The following is a 16734-nucleotide window of genomic DNA, read 5'->3' as shown; positions in this document are numbered from 1 at the left end:
CGCTGCACGTGTTGTGTTCTTTTTCTGGAAATAGTTCATGCTCTGAATCAGTGTGCAGTACGTCCAATCTTTCCTCCCTTTATGGCTAGAAGAGGCTTGAGTGGCAAACACTACAACTACTGTAATGTAATCTGAAAAAACGGGTGGGCCCGCTCAGCATGCGTCCTCACGAGGCTGAAAGAGTGAGTAGAATCTAGTAAGTTGGTTATAATAATGTCGATTGTGAGTACAAGTGTGTGTGTGTGTGCGCATATAAATATCAGTGCAAAAACCAAAGGCGACAAGGATGTTCTAGTTATTAAATCGAGTTTTAAAAACCTTAGAAATTCACCAAAAAAAACAAACACAAAGGTTACAGGGACGTTATAGTTAGGTTCACATTCTACACACAAAACATCATAGAAATTCAGGTTCAGTACTAATTAATCATAAAATAGAAAGGGACAAATTATTATACAAATATTATTGATTTAATTCAATAGGAAGGCTGGGTTCTGCAGAAATCCATTGGATTCAAATTGCATTAAAACGTGAAGGCTAGATACCAGACAACCAAAGTAATGCACTAATTACTTTCTGAGAGGCCATCAAATATATAATGAGCCAGGGGAATAAGATTTGCTAGTTTCATTTGGTCATTTCAATACAAAAGGAACCCAAGTGAAAGCAAAGCAGAAGTCTTAGCAGCAGAACAGAGAAAGCAAAACAATAACTCACAGACCAATCAATAGGCTGTTTAAGTAGCAGAGTAGGTCGGCGGTGAAGATGGCCGCCTGCTAGAGAAGCTCTCTACATTAGCCCGGCCCAGCGGCGATTTCCCCCGCTGCAGGCGGTATCGATGGCGGAGGCAGCGCTGCGTCTCCGGTGCTAAATTTAGCGCGCCAGCCCCGGCCGGACCGGACGAGCGACCGATTGCTGCGAGGATCGGGCCTGCCGGTGCGTTACATCGAGCGCCTGGGCGGGCTCGCACTACGAGGCTCACCGCGGAGGACTGCTGCGGCCTTGTCCTGCGTCAACGGGGCACCAGATAAGGTAGGCAGCGCACGTCGGATCCCCCTACTGGCCGGCAGCCGGTTCCCGCGAGCTTCACTCGACCCGCCCCCCTCGATACAGAGGGTGTTATTCTGGCACGGTGGGGACAGAGCCCACGTGCTGAAACCATTGGGGGCTGGGGCGCCGGTCTGAGGCGGCGGGCGGGCCGGTGGGGTGAGGTGGAGTGGTGCGACCTCTCTATGCCCCTCGCTGCACTATTGATGAATGTCCACTGGGGCCCTTACGATCTGCGCCTCCACTGCAGCATGTAACGCGCCAGTCCAGAGGCGCTACGCATAGGATATCGGACTCTCCCGTTGTCAGCACTACGCCTACACAGCTTTCAGCGCACCATTGCCGTCAGTCCACAGTGGAGTTTCGAACGCCCATTGCCTGCCTTTTAATCGAGGGGACCACTCCTGCTGGCCTCCCGCGCTCTTCCACGGCCAGGAACTGTCGACCTTTCTGGACTGGGCACAACAGCTACTTTACAGCCCTGAGTCCCCCCGTTGCTTGTGGCATGCACGACCAGCTCTATTTGCTCACACCACATTCACGACTCATTGGATTATCAGGGCCCATTCCAAGTACGGCGCCACCCTGAAGGTATGGGTCGTAAAGATCCTAGGCAGAGCACCCTGCCTTTCGGGAAGACGACTGAGGGAATCACATCACTTCCCCCCCGTGAAGGCAGACAAAGCGCACACCGCGGAAGCACCAGAACCTCCTGAGGCCTCTGTCGCATCGCTGCTCCTTGAGATGAAGGCAGGTTTTAGGTCACGGGACACCCGCTTTGACTCGCTGTAACGCACTCTCTCGTCACTGGGCGCCAAAGTACAGGCCCACGAGCGACGGTTGGATGTGGTGGAGGCTCGGGTATCGGACTTGGAAGATGGGACCGCCCAATCATTGAAGCGCCTACAAAGGACGGACCGCCTGCTAAAGGAGGTCGCCATCAAGAACGAGGATTTGGAAGCACGCGGGCAACACAAAATTTGCATAATGGGAATCCCCGAGACAACATCTACAGGCCGGATGGACCATTTTGTCAAGAAGCTCCTTACAGACCTGTTTGGCAGCGATGCGTTCACTCTCGGCTTTGTCGTTGAAAGAGCGCACCGATCACTTGGCCCTAGACCAAATCCTGGCCACCCATCGAGGCTTTATCATTGCGAGACTCCTGAATTTCCGAGACCGCGACACAGCGTTGAGAATGGCGAGGGAACGCGGAGTAATTGAATGGCAGGGATCGAAGCTGTCCTTCTATCCAGACTTTACCCCAATGGTTCAGGATGCGAGACAGAAATTCCAGGGAGTGAAGGCCACGCTTCGCAACCTTGGACTGAAATATGGAATGCTATATCCAGCGAGGCTGAAGGTGGACTTTGACGGCAGGTCCAAAATATTTGACACTCCCACGGAGGCCCAGGAATTTTGTCGCACATATAGGGCACGGAGCACACAGAATTCGACGGAAGGTCTGCAGGCCTCACCACCACACAGCGGATCAGATGCTAGCGCTGAACTTTTTTCAAACTCTGGAACTGTATGATGGTTTGATTGTATTTACTTGCATTATTACTTTGCTATGGGGATTTTGCACTGTTTAACGTTACTATCAGACACTTCACGTGGTTGGTCTAATTGCGGGCTGCCACCCCCCTGGGTGTATCCTTTGTGTTTGACTCAGTGTATTCATGGGGGCCACTTTTTGGTCCTCGGTTGTTAGCCTTACGGTCCCTATGACCAACGGGCAGGTGAATTTTGAAAGGGATGGCCACCTTCGGGATGGAGGGCGGCTGGGGAGGGGTCATATGCACACATTGTTGTGGTTATTGTGCACACTTTATTGTAACATTGCTTGCCATATTGCCGCCGAGTACACGTCCTGACAGACAAGAGTTCATACACTGGCCAAATGCCACGGTTAGGTAACATTCAGGGGCCCTCGGCCGTCACCTTTATGTCCTGGAATGTCAGGGGGCTCAATAATACCCGTAAAAGGCAGCAGGTGATCCACAATCTCATGTGACACAAGGTTGACATAGCATACTTACAGGAGACATCTCCCCGTTACCGATTCAGCACATTTTGGCACCAGCTGGGGCCCGCATAGGTTTTTTGCCAATTACATCAACTACGCTAGGGGCACGGCCATATTGATCCACCAGAGGGTACCTTTTACACTTACAGATGCACCCGAGACCCTGAGGGCAGATACGTGATGGTCACGGATATCCTGTATGGCCACACCGTCACCTTGCTCAATACTTATGCACCCAATGTAGATGCCCCTGATTTTTTCCATGACCTCAACGCACGGGTCACGAAACTAGGTCCCCATGTACTACTCCTGGGAGGAGACCTCAACTTACTAATACACCCCATCCTGGACAGCACCTCCAAGGCGCCGGACGTCAAGCCACGTGCGCGCCGTGCATTGAGGGACCTCTGTGAACAACACACTTTAATTGACATTTGGTGGCAGCGTAACCCCGCCCTTACCGCCTACACCCATTACTCTGGCCCACACGGTACCTGGTCAAGGATAGATTACTGGCTGATCCATCCCGCAGTTGCAGACTGGTTTGCCTCCCATACTATGCTTCCTTGCGCGTACTCTGACCACTCTCCGATAGTGTTATATTTAAGGCTCCTACGCCCAGAGGGGTATGAGAAACAGTGGCGCTTCCCTGGCAGAGCCCTCCAAGATGACCTGTTCAAGGCTGTGGTCAGGTAAGCGATAGAGGTCTATTTTGAGCTTAACACCAGCCCGGTGGACACCGTGGCGGTTCTGTGGGAAGGTTTCAAGGCCGTTATCAGGGGAGTGTGCATTTCCAAGCAGGCAGGGGTACTTAGAGATCTTAGACAGATGATGACCCGCGTTGAGCAGGAAATAGCAGCAGTACACTCCCAACTTGGAACACTCCCGGACACAGCGGTTCGCAAGACTTGCCCTGTTGACTGAATACAGGGACACAGAGGATCGTGAGATTTTATACATGGGGAAATACCACACGGCTAGACGATACGGGGAGGGGGAGCGGCCCGGCAGAGTCCTTGCGCAAATGCGGAGACCATCTTACAGCAAGAACTATATCACTGAATTACAATCCGCAAACGGCACCACTCTCACTTCCATGGTGACTATCCGGGATGAGTTCCTAAATATTACACTATGCTAAACACGTCTAGAGCCAACCCTGATGGTACGGCACAGACTGAGTATTTAGACGAAATCGCACTGGTTTTTTTGGAGAAGCATATGCTTGACAATCTCCGTGGCTGATGTTCTACTTGTCATAAACTCCATGCGGGGCTCTACTGCCCCAGGATTAGACGGATTCACCGGGGACTTCTATAAAGAATTAAAGGATATTCTGGCCCCCCCAGTTAATCAAGGTGTATGCAGAGGTCTTGCCCCCACGTGAAGCTGTGATTATTCTGCTTGCGAAGCCAGGTAAAGACCCTAAACAGTGCGGTTCTTACAGACCGCTGTCCCTACTGAACTGGGACTACAAAATACTGGCGAAAGTGCTCGCCAACAAGCTTTCACAGCTGATGGAGTACATCATCTCCCCAATGCAGTCTGGTTTCGTACCCAAACGCTCTACATCCTTGAACCTCCGAACACTGTTTGCTGTGCTACACAGAATCCAACCGGAGGTTCCTGCAGCAGCGGTGTTACTTGACGCTGAGAAAGCGTTTTACTCTTTGGAATGGCCATTCCTAGTGGAAGTAATGCAGCGCATGGGCCTACCTTCTAGTTTCATCGCAATTGTCTCCTTACTATACAGCGGCCCTTCGGCCCGACTTCGCCTGAATGGTACTCTGTCCAAGCCGTTTCGTTTATACCGCAGGACTAGACAGGGTTGCCCCCTATCCCCTCTATTATTCATTTTAGCGATGGACCCAATAGTCCGGCACTTCCAAGAGCGCCATCTGCATAGAGGACTACAATTCAAAACGGCCTGCTTTTGGCTTCCCTATACGCAGATGATACCATCCTGTATGTCCGGGAGCCTCATCTAAACCTGGTTCCTCTAACTCTGGAAATTATCTGATTTGGCAGATTCTCGGGGCTGGGCATCAATTGGCACAAGTCTGTTATATTCCCGCTAACGGAGTCCACAGTCCGATGGGACTGCGAATTCCCTCTGGAATGGTGCCCAGACTCGGTGAAATATCTCGGCATCCACATCCACCTGGACACCACTCAGATCATACGATTGAACTATGGGCAGACTTTTCAAAAAATAGAAGATCAGGTGGACAGATGGCTAAGACTACCCTTGTCCCTAGCTGGTAGGGTGGCTATCTTAAAAATGGTGGTTCTCCCCAAATTGCTATATCTATTTAATAATATCCCAGTGCTCCTGTCGGACGGTTTCTTTCGCACACTAAGGTCGCTTATGATCCGACTGGTCTGGGGTGGCAAGCATCCTCGAGTTCGCTGGTCCATACTGACCCTGCCTTATGACAGAGGAGGTTTTAATGTCCCAGACTTCCAACTGTACTACCTGGTGGTGCAGTGCCGCTATGCGCACGCCTGGTTTCACCCCGACGCACGTATCCCGTATCTGAGACCAGAGGCGGACCTAGTTCTTCCGGACAAACTGAGCGAGATTTTGCCGGGTTGTTTCCCACGGGACATTCAGACAGTGTCAACGACTGCCTGGGCCTGGGATAAGCTGCAAAGGCGTGCAGGGGCTACATCTTTATAGTCCTCCGCCCTACCTTTGCCCAACACCAGATGGTCTCCACTTACTGGAGAGCGAATAGTACAGAGCACATTAGCAACAGCAGACATAGCCAAGATAGGTGATCTGTTTCCCGGGGGGCATGTTTTCACAATAGACGAAGACGACAGATTCCGGGATTGCAGTTTTATGACCCGCTTCCTAATGTGCAGAACGAAAGCCGCCTTGCGGGAGGAGTTTCCCTCATTTCCGGTTGAGCCAGATGCATTCCCCCCCGCTTAGCTTGGTCCTGGCGAACACAAGTGGTGCTTGCCTAGTTTCTAAAATGTACAAGGCCTGCGCTCAGCTCCTTCCTGTAGACTCCAAGATCAGACAGGAATGGGAGGTGGATGTGGGCGGGGCGATCATAGACGACCAATGGAAGAAGTGTTGAGTGGTCACCAGGGACATGTCGCTTAACAGCCGCCATAAGTTATTACATTTTAAATTCCTCCGCCGTGCTTATTTCACACCAGCCATGGCCCACAAGATTGATGCTTCCAAACCTCACAATTGCTTGAAATGCACCTCCCCACATGCTGGCTTTCTTCATTTGGCCTGGTCCTGCCCTCGTTTACAGACCTACTGGGCGGTGGTACATGAGACACTGGGGAAAATCATTGGGATTACATTTGTCCCCCTTACGGAAATTGCCCTCCTGGGTTATACAGTTCAGATTCCCAAGAAAGTTAGGAGGTTAGCGTCCCTGGGGCTGTTGCTGGCGGAGAGGGAGGTGGCCATCCACTGGGGCAGGAAAACGGCATCCAAGCTACAAGACTGGCTGCGTAGCCTAGTGTACTGCAACACTAATGCAGAGTTATATGCCAGTTTGATGCCACCGACATCCCGTCCTAAAGACATATGGGGACCGCTGCGAACACACTTGGACACGGCCGGACAAGCTTCCGCCTCACAAACAATGGCATAGTGCCGGAGGGAGTGGGCTGACAGACTGGTGCCACACACTGTCGCGCGGCACGACATGGTGGAAACTCGTTGTAAGGCTGCGGCTCAGAGTATCCACAGGAAAGCGACTGCTTAAAGCTTTATAGAATGAAATGGGGAGGTGGGTGTGAGGGAGGGGGTCAGGATCCGGTGTCCATTGAGTGTTGCCACTGTATGGGTCAATATTCTTTCCATTATTGTATCGTAAACTGTCAGGTACGATTCGTTTTTTTGGGTTGTGCAAAAACTATATGCAATGCAATGTGAATTGTCTCCTTTATTTGGAAAATAAAGTATTAAAAAAAAAAAGAACAGTAGAGTAGGCAACAAAAAAGAAATAATGCGTTTAAAAAAAAAAAAAAGGGGGAACACAAAGACGCTTACTTGATTATTGTAAAGGAAAATTTAGTCACATACATTGCAAAAACTAAGCACCTACTGATAACCACTGATACTAACTAAAGTGCCTCTGCCTGGCCACTACCTGCTACCTCAGTACTTAATTTTTATTTCCACTTTGATTCTAAGGTGTCCCTGGACATTAAAGTAGTCAGAAGGACCGGTGTCTGCTTCTTACCGATCGTAAAAAGTGCTGTAATAGTACGTCATCTCCATGGGACTTCACAATGCGTAATGAATGCCCTAATGCAGTCTCGACCGAATGAAGCCAGTTTTGTTAACCTGACCTCCCCACAGAAATGCCAGCATTGTTTTCAGATGGTACCGACCGCCCCATCTCGCCTGGTTTGTCAGGCTCAATCATGGAACTCGCAGGCTGAGGTGATTCCTCTGTAGGTCACTCACTTTAAGTGTGCGGTCACGGTCTACAGGGGGCGTCACCTAAAACTTTATACGGTCATGGCCCCAAAATGTAAACGGTATAGGGCAGGGAGAGCTCCGTGTTTGGCCTATAAATGATTTCTGATTGTATCTAAAGCCGTCCGATAGCATTTGGAGACCAGGCTTTACATACATTCAGAAGCAACTGATACACCCAACACAAGCCTTTCCCTGGCCTACACCTGGCCAGATGCAGGAATGACTTGCCCTTGTTCCTCCAGATCAAAGTCTGTTCACTTCAAGAGTAGAACTTTTGTTTTAGGTCTTGCCTGCCGGCAGCGCATACCCTATCCGCTGGAAGGGGTATTGTTTACTATAAAGGGATAGGAGCCCACCCATTGCTACCCATTCATTGGAATAATTGTCACTTATCTTTGCTGCCTCTTAATTGGTCAGCGCTTAGTAGGCATCACTTCCTTTGCTTTTTGTGAAGCATGGACCAAGCACAGATTGCTTAATCTTAGTGTCCATACACTGCTTGCACTGTGATTCAGGTGCTATTTAATTTAGAGCTGCATTATTTATATTGCTTACGACCGTACACACATACGTTTCAGGACACCTGTTTCCAGTGCTCGTGCTGCTTTCGTTATTTGTTCTGTTTTCAGACGCAATTTTGGACATTGTTTCTCTATACCTGCATCTTTTGATTTCCTCATACAACTAAAATAAAATTACATTTCACGACACTTTCCTCTAGGCCACGCCACAAACTTTTAATCATGCTGAAAAGCAGCCACGCTGCTAAACAACTTTGACGAAAGACATTGGCTCTCGCATAGGCTAGACCTATTGGCTTTGCCAATCCTTGTTAAAATCATTTTTGTTTCTCTATCCTGCTTGCAAAGTGCTAATGTGGCAACTTGGAGGCAGCACTTCAAAGATGACACCAAAAGGCTTCTTTAGTTTCTGTGCTAAGAAAATAAGAAATAAGTCAACAGTGAACAGTGTGGTCCTGTAAAACTCATTGAATGTCACATATCAATGTGGCTACTCACCAAATCATAAAAAAATGAATATTCTGTATTTTATTGTGAATTGCAATAGGAATAATTAATTATTTTTATAATATATGCATAAAGATAGCTGGACTGTATTACGAAAAGAATGAATGTGAAAAACATGTACATATTGATGGAGTAATTATTAAATGTTCTTGAAATAACTGAATATTGGGAGGTTAATTTAAGGTATGCCGTCCTCTGCAATCCAAATAATGTAATCCTCTCTGAGATCAGTGACATAGTAGATACTTTGAAGACTTTGGCAGATTGCTCCCGTTACTGTTTCAGTCAGTCAAAGCTTTTATTTCGGTAAAATACCATAAAAAGACAAATAGTTATATACAATAAAACATGATTAAATAGACATTGTATAGAGTGTAATCCATCGAAGCATTAAAATTATTAAATGAAAGAAATTACACAAACGAAGGGACAAAATTATTCCACAAAAACAAATTGTTAAAACTATATCCGAGGCCAAAAATGTACTCACTACACCACAGAGATCTATGGTAGCAATGATGACAATACTAGAATCAGGAGGATTATGTGGCAGAAATCATAGTTTTGGACCTTGTGAACCACATGGAAAGAAGATATTTGGCCATTGCAAACACTATCAATGGGGTAGTATCGTATTTCAAAATTCTAAACACCTCCTGGTAGTCCCTAAGACCCCTAGACTTGCATAACTGAACGATCCACTTTTTTCTTGCCTTGATATATAAAGGGCAGAAAAGGACAACATGCAGCTCTGTTTCACTGGTGTCAGTACATACAGAACACGTGCTTAAGGGATCCGAAACATTAGACCATCTATGAGTAAAATCCCTCAGCGGTAGCGAGCCGTGTCTGAACTGGATGTAAAGTTTCTTTGCCAAAGGTGGTTGGATGACGTCCAGAAAAACTTCGAACTGGGGACTAATCTTAATATCCAGGAAGGAGTCGGTAAGCCTGCCCAAAGAGGAGTGCAGTAGCATTTCCTTCCGATACGAGTTCAAAACCTCCCGCAATGATTTCTTCGAAAGTGCACAGCTTGTCTCTTCCGGGGCGGACCATAGGTTCCCCATCCCTATGGAGTAACAAAGGGTTCTTTACATAGGTTAACCAAGGGATTTTATCCAATTTTCCCCTTGCCAGTATATCACCAAGATCATACCTATAGCTTGCCAGCTCGGGCGTTGACCAAAGTCGTCTCCAGAACTGGAGAGGGCGATTCAGGGCAATCTCTTCTATGGGAACCAGGCCCAGATCCCATCTGGGCCTGGTGGGGAGGCTGCGTATGTGGGAGTGCGCAGGGTTTAGCCTTGCTCTAGGCTCCCTTTCCTATGGTTGCACCCATTATCAGGATTCAGGTTCCCATCATTGCGAAGGTTACCAGGTCCCCAAAAGTTCAGCATAACAAGGGGATAATGACGTGACTAATACCTCCAGATTCCCCAGGTCCCACATACCAAGTACAGCACTTTGCTGCCTTTCAAGAGTAGGGACATTTCAAAATACCTAAAATAATTCCTTCATGAATTCGAGCAGGATTGACAAAAGAGATATTTTCCTATACATGTGCCCCCAATTAATTCCTTATACATTCTGGTCGCTAAGCAATCTGTTACAAGGGGAATCACTGCAAGCATCCACTCAACACAATGCCTGTTTTCACCATGGAGACAATATCTTGATCGAACAATATCCATTTATTCATTTCTGGTCCAAAATTGGCTTCTAGGGCTTCTGGAAGTAGAAGTTAGAACTGACTGATTAAAGTTTTTTTTTTTTTAGCTTGATGGCAAAATTGCCATCAAAATTCCTTCATGCCCCCGCCCTCTTCATTGTATGACCTTCTAGTGCAGCAGCCATCTTGTGGTATCAACTGGTATGCCTCTTCCAATATAATAAAAACAAATCCCTTGATAAGACTGCTCAGTGGATGCCTGTACAATCATATAGTACTTTCTGTACATAGGGTGTACTAACATCCAGGTGTAACCCAGCAGAGGATCTTTGGAGAACCTGAAGATTTAGAAATTGCAAATGGCATACGTAATGCATAAATGAGAATGAAGGTGAAAGATGGCAAATCTCAACAGGGGCTTGAGACGCCTCCTGCAACTTCATTATGGCTGCATTTCTGTACCTACCCAATGAGTTAGGAGGCCAATTTTCCTTGCTTACCCCCGCCTTGCATCCTCCGTATGTTACCGACTCTTACACTACTAAGGTTGTCACATGACATATCACGTAACCAGATTCGAATACTTTTTTTATTAGCGGCTATAATATGCACATAAAAAGAGAACTGTAGCTCCGAAGTACATTAGAACAATTCGTTTCATATCATTGGTGTCGGTAACCACATGGCCTTATGTAGATGCCACGTTAATGCATCAATACGTTTTAATCAACTCATGTTTTCCAAAAACGACTCTTACCTTCTGTAAACTGGCCCGGTCTGAGGGTGGGATCATTTCTGCGGTGAGAACTTGAGGTGGATCAATGCCCTTTGTCAACTTCAAATTAATGAAATGGAAGGCCAAGGCAAACTGTTCTTTGGAAAGTTTCCCACAGTCCTTCGTATCACATAGAGTCCTGAATAAAACAGCATAGCACATTTAAAAAAAATATTGCCTTTTAGTAATCTGCTAAGTATGTGCTACAAAAGAAGAGCTGAGCCGAATGATCACTTTGCATACCAAACAGCTACTAAGGTAGGAGTATGGGGATTCTCTCTCTCTCATCAAAAGTAGGGACACTCCACATGTGGATGAGACATTAATTGTGTGCAGTGGGTAGTCTCAGAACTACACAAATACAATGTAAAACGTTTGCAAGAATATAAAGCTGCATAATGAAGGTTCAACTTGAGGTTCAAATTCCAGCAAATGCATTTTCAGTTGAACCTTCTTACAGAACAATAGGGCACAAATCATCAAGGCATTGCTGCAACTTCACATTTGGTTTACCAATTCCTAGCTACAAAAATTTAACAGTCACATTTTTTTAACTTTCTAATTTGTGTAAACTTCAGCTGTACCAAATACCTATGACTCACGATACCCATTCCAATTTTTAATCCAGTCCTTAAAAGGAAAGTCACATTTTTATTCTGAAAAACTTTATTAATTCACACCGTTATCAATATACCTTTAAGTGCATGTATAATATGTAAAATCACTGGGGGCATTCAGCATCCAGTTGCTTGCATTTTCTGCAGCCTCATTTGCAAACCGGGGTAAACAACAACTTTATATTCACTGAGGGCGGAAATTACAGGATCCTTATTTGGTCCCTAAGACACGGAGGAAGATGCACCTGAGCAAACCCCAGGGGACTCTCATTAGACACAAGGTCAAGAGGGAATGTATGAGTCCGGGACGGGTGAGAGACTAAGCAGGCGATTGGCCAAAGGGGTTCAGTTGGGCTTGGGTCAGCTGTCCACCGGCCACTACTACAGATAACAGGCAGATGAGAGTGAAGAAAAGGTCAGATGGAAGATGATCTCTAATTTCATTAACCGAGCACATGCACATTGAAGAAAAGTGGCAACACTGGTGATCCCCTGCAGAGTGGGGCAGGGCTGATGTGAAGAGCACTGGTTGGACTTGTTGGATTTGGCTGAAGACAACGGGTCTTAACCCTCCTCCCTCATCCAGTTCAAAAGGACTTACCTGATGGTGTCAAAGGTGTTTAACAGACTCAGAACGTTCAGCACAAACCTTACTGGAAGGGATCTAGGAAGAAGTTGGATGCAACTCATTGCTAGACGTGGAAGACAACCACGTTCACCATGGATTAAGAGAAACAGCCCTTGTCCTTTTTAGACAACCTGATGTTGTGCTGAATATTTTTCTGCACCGGTCTTGACAGCCAATTTCTCATCGTCTAGGATGCTCCCAGAGGATGAGCAATTGTTGACTGCCAAGACAGGTGCAGGAAAATATTCAGCACAACGCCAGGTTACCCAAGAAGGACAAGGCAGGCGTGCATGTGCTTCCGAGATATTCCTTGCTCGCGAAAGAGATGAGGGTGGATTTATTTTAGCATTTTATACTAGAAGGCAATGATGTTTCTGATGCGCTGAAATGTTTCCACAAGTCGCCTAAGGAGGAGACTGCTCCAAAGCACACTCATTGACATGCCCAGCATAAACCATTTTTGGGTCTACATGTTTAGCAATGTGAGTTTAAGACTTACTCCAGGGGCTGTACCGTCCAACAAATGTTTAATCCTTTCAAATTAAAATTACTTCACATCTCCAACTGAAGTAAGTCTATGAGTTATAGGTAATATTGGGACTGAAGTGTCTCCAGAATAAATAACATCAAGACAAGCTAATGTACAGATGGTAGCACATCCCAAAGAGATTAAAAAATGGTACCTGGAAAAACCAGAATTGTATTGAAGAAGCTGCAAGGATAAAAGAAGCATGCTCCGTATATGATAGGACCGCTAAAAAATGTGACGTTTCTGTATCGAAATTAGAACAGCTATTTAGGAGATGGTAAGTTAGTGGTCTCACCAGCCTCATGTTTCCCAAAAAATCATAATAAAAATACATACATTTATAAAAATACACAAAGGGGCTTTCATTCAGCCCTCGTTATCCTTTGATTTGTTTGTGTCCTTTGCATTTTGCTTCTGCTCATCACAGTATGCAGCATGTGTCATTGGGGCAGCCCACTTCTGCCATAAGCTCACTTCACTGTAAATTATGGCATTTTACCTAGTGGTACACTTCAGGGCTGGTGGGCCAATCTCTCCTTTTAATTTCTTTTTTATTTTTGTGATGGGTAATAGCCAAAGATATGCACACCAACTTTACACTGTGGCATTTTCACCCGGTATTACTTTTAACACCACCTGCAGGTTTCCTAATACGCATTGCGGTTTCCCTTTAAAGCCCAACTGTATGCGCTGTAACACAACCACAGGTACACATAGGCATACTGGATGGGATAACACTGTATCCAAGACGACTCGCCCCATATTCATGATATTCGAGTAACTGGGGAACAAGTCATTTGGGCCCGGACAGTTGTACTACTGAGCATAACAGGACTGGGGCGGATGTCATGGGGCTTGCTTGTTGGTGGGCATAGGTCTAATTATTGGGAAATGTGACACAGCCCACCACTGTAGGTCGAATCTGGCTTCCTCTGGCCTCATTGCTGAATGGCTTAAAGGAATGCATTACTGTACCAAGGCAGAGGAGACGACACCCAAGGCAAGAGAATGTCCTAAGAAACACCAAAAGATCTGGGGACCTGGTGGAATCAATTTCAAAACCAACTATCAACAATACAATAGTATTTATCGGGTTGCAATATCACTGATGTAGCCTGTGTAACACATATGTTGGTTGATATGCACTTTTAAGTGATGCATCAATATGTAAAGCTGAAAATGTTGTACATATTACCTTAATAAACAATACAAATGTAACTGGCACGGGTCTAATTACAGCCCTGCTGTGTGGTAAACTCTTGCGCTAAACATGGCCAGGAGGGGAGCGCTCTTCAAAATGATCTCCCTACCACAATTGACTTGTACATTACAGACCTACCCCAATGCCATACCACCCAAATTCTTTTGAGACCTACAAACAGCACAGGTGAGGTACCGCTGAACAGAATCACAACCACGTATCATTACGCAACTTCAGAGGCAGAGTTTATTTGTCAGCACTGCTGGCTAGGCATGAGATGCCGCCATTGCCCGGACTTGGAACTTATGTGCAAAAGAATGATTTTGTGGCAGGTCCCTGGGGGAATTGTCCCTCATTAATGGAATAATAAATGAACCAAATCCTGCTGTTATTCACATACTGCTTCTTTGCCTTTTGCTGTTTTTTAAATGTTTGCCGAGTTGCTTTTATTAATACGAGGGCCCCATCCCTAAATGGTTTCACCAACACTCTTCTAAACAACCAAATTCCTAGTTGTCCCCTATTTAAATGATTCAATGTCAGTCATTAGATGCAAGCTATGAAGGAACACGCACTGATCCCCATACCCAAACCAGGCAAGGACTTGTAGGAATATCCTTAATATAGGTCAACAGCGATTTTTAATTGCAATATCATCTTGAAAATTGATTTCCAATTCCAATATGCGCACCAGACAGGCTTTATCAACAAGAGGCAAACATTAAACACTGAAATGGTAGTGGATGTAACAGATCTAACCGAAGCAAAATGTCTTCGCTCTCCAGTCATCAGATAATTTGAAAGGCTTTTTGAACATATTAAATGAAACAAAATAGAAGGGCTAGAGAAAATTCAACAGACCCCAAAATAAAAACATTCATCCTCAACAATGTTACTAGAATTAACAAAGCTGCCCACCTTTTTACCCAGATCTTTTGCAAATTTTATATTGAAAAGTCTAACCCTTGTCTAAATAAATAAGGCAAAATGGGGACAATGACAGCCCACCTCATGATGGTATCTGACAAAAAGCAAGTAGAATCAGAAACTTTCAATTGGCTATCAGCTTACAAAACAAATTACTTAAAATCCAGCTGTAAAAATGAAAGATTGTACTGAGACGAATCAAGACGTGAAAACATAAGACCCAAGCTAGGAGCATAACGAATTTAAATATCTTGGAGTATTGATTAGGCAGAGACGTAGTGCATTAGCACCCTAGCTGGCCATATCTATATATGGAATTACAGTATTGCAGACCTAGAAAAAGGGAGAGTCTCAGATGTCCTGGATACGAAGAATTACTGGGGTAAATATGAACCTAATCCCAGTCTTCAACCATCTTCCAGGGATAGCCTCAAAATGAGATAAAATTAATACAGTTACCATGGATTTATCTTATTTTGTAACACAATAGGCTGCTGGAATCCCATGAAGATATTACTTATATTTACACATAATAGCAGAGGGAGGGGAGTGAAGAGGGTCTTAAAGTAAAGGACAAAGAAGGTTATGTTTATGCTCCTCAGCTTAGAGTCAATCTAGAATTGTTCGATAGCAAAAATAAAACTCTGCCAGACATGGGGCCCAATAGAATTCCATGCCAAAAACGGATTCACTTCCCACCCAAAATATGAACACCTTAGAAAGACTACATTACTTTATCAGTGGCACAGCGCAGTTAAAGGATAAAAATATTATCCCACTTCTTCTGCTAAGATTACCGCAGAAGAGATTTAAATTGGAACAGAGCCATAGCAGTTCTGAATTAGTCAGGGTCACTTGCATGCACCAAACCAACCAAAAACGAAGGTTAAGCTCCTGTGCAAGCAGGAATTCAGAATAATATGGAGCAAAAGGTCCCAATACACCCAGCTTCATCATGAATGAAAATATATCCCACCAAAACCCACGGGCGTCCTGGCGCTGAAGCAGGATAGTAAAGTGAGCACTCATTACAGATAGGACTGGAAAAGCCAGGGCTTAATGCTTTACCTGGATGTTTTATGGTTAGAAATACTCCTGATCACAAAGGGGAGCTAGTTTCAGTGTTTTGCAGCCAGGACTGCCAAGGGGACCAATGTTCTTGGCACCACGCTTGCTCTGGGGGCAGAAATGCTTGCTTTTTCCATGCCTTGGGCAGTCCTGCACACTACACGCTGTGGGTGTCCCCTGTGCAGATGCAATGCAACAGCGTGTACATAGCCCACTATCTGCAAGGGGGCATGTGTCTGTGGTCTCCAAGTTTGAAACAGGCAGAAAATGTAACTTAACAACTGGAGCCCAACTACTTGTCACACTGGAAGGACTCCCCTACCAGTTTACACCATAGGCTGTAGGGATGAAACTAAAATAAAAGAGAGAAACACTACAAATCATAAAATAAAATTCTGCCTTATAAATATGACACCCACTTGTAGCAGTGAAGAGAGACACTTCTACTGACAGAGTGAAAGGAAAGGACAGGTGAAGCCCAATCAGCGTCCTAGAATCCAGTGTGGCCCTCTAGGGGAGGAAGAGCATGGTTCAAGATCTGTGTTACAGAATTGTGAAATAATGAAAAATCCAATGACAGATGACCACATATCTGTACCAGAGTTTCAAAATTGTTGAGAAGTGCCAAGACTGAAGGGCCCACCTCTTATGTTAGTTTTCATTGGTTTTCTCCAATCAACGGAGATGTATTCAAACACTGTTGGAAGTAAAAAAATAAAAGGTGGTAAGCCTGAGACTGTGGTCTCCATCTGATAGC

At 45.5% G+C, this 16734-nt stretch overlaps 1 protein-coding gene across 2 annotated transcripts in view; it reads right to left on the bottom strand.

Annotated features, from left to right (window-relative positions):
- The window catches only part of EPS15 (epidermal growth factor receptor pathway substrate 15), an 819466-nt gene that overhangs the window by 422394 nt on the left and 380338 nt on the right, over positions 1–16734 (bottom strand). For both annotated transcript variants that reach the window (XM_085602646.1, XM_085602647.1), the window contains exon 11: positions 10990–11146. In XM_085602646.1, coding sequence (XP_085458772.1) covers positions 10990–11146 — 157 coding nt within the window. The remainder of the gene's footprint in view (positions 1–10989; positions 11147–16734) is intronic.

The sequence above is a fragment of the Triturus cristatus genome, chromosome 4_2, assembly GCF_964204655.1.
Source record: "Triturus cristatus chromosome 4_2, aTriCri1.1, whole genome shotgun sequence".
NCBI classification, from domain to species: domain Eukaryota; kingdom Metazoa; phylum Chordata; class Amphibia; order Caudata; family Salamandridae; genus Triturus; species Triturus cristatus.
This window is presented reverse-complemented; position numbering and strand designations above follow the sequence as displayed.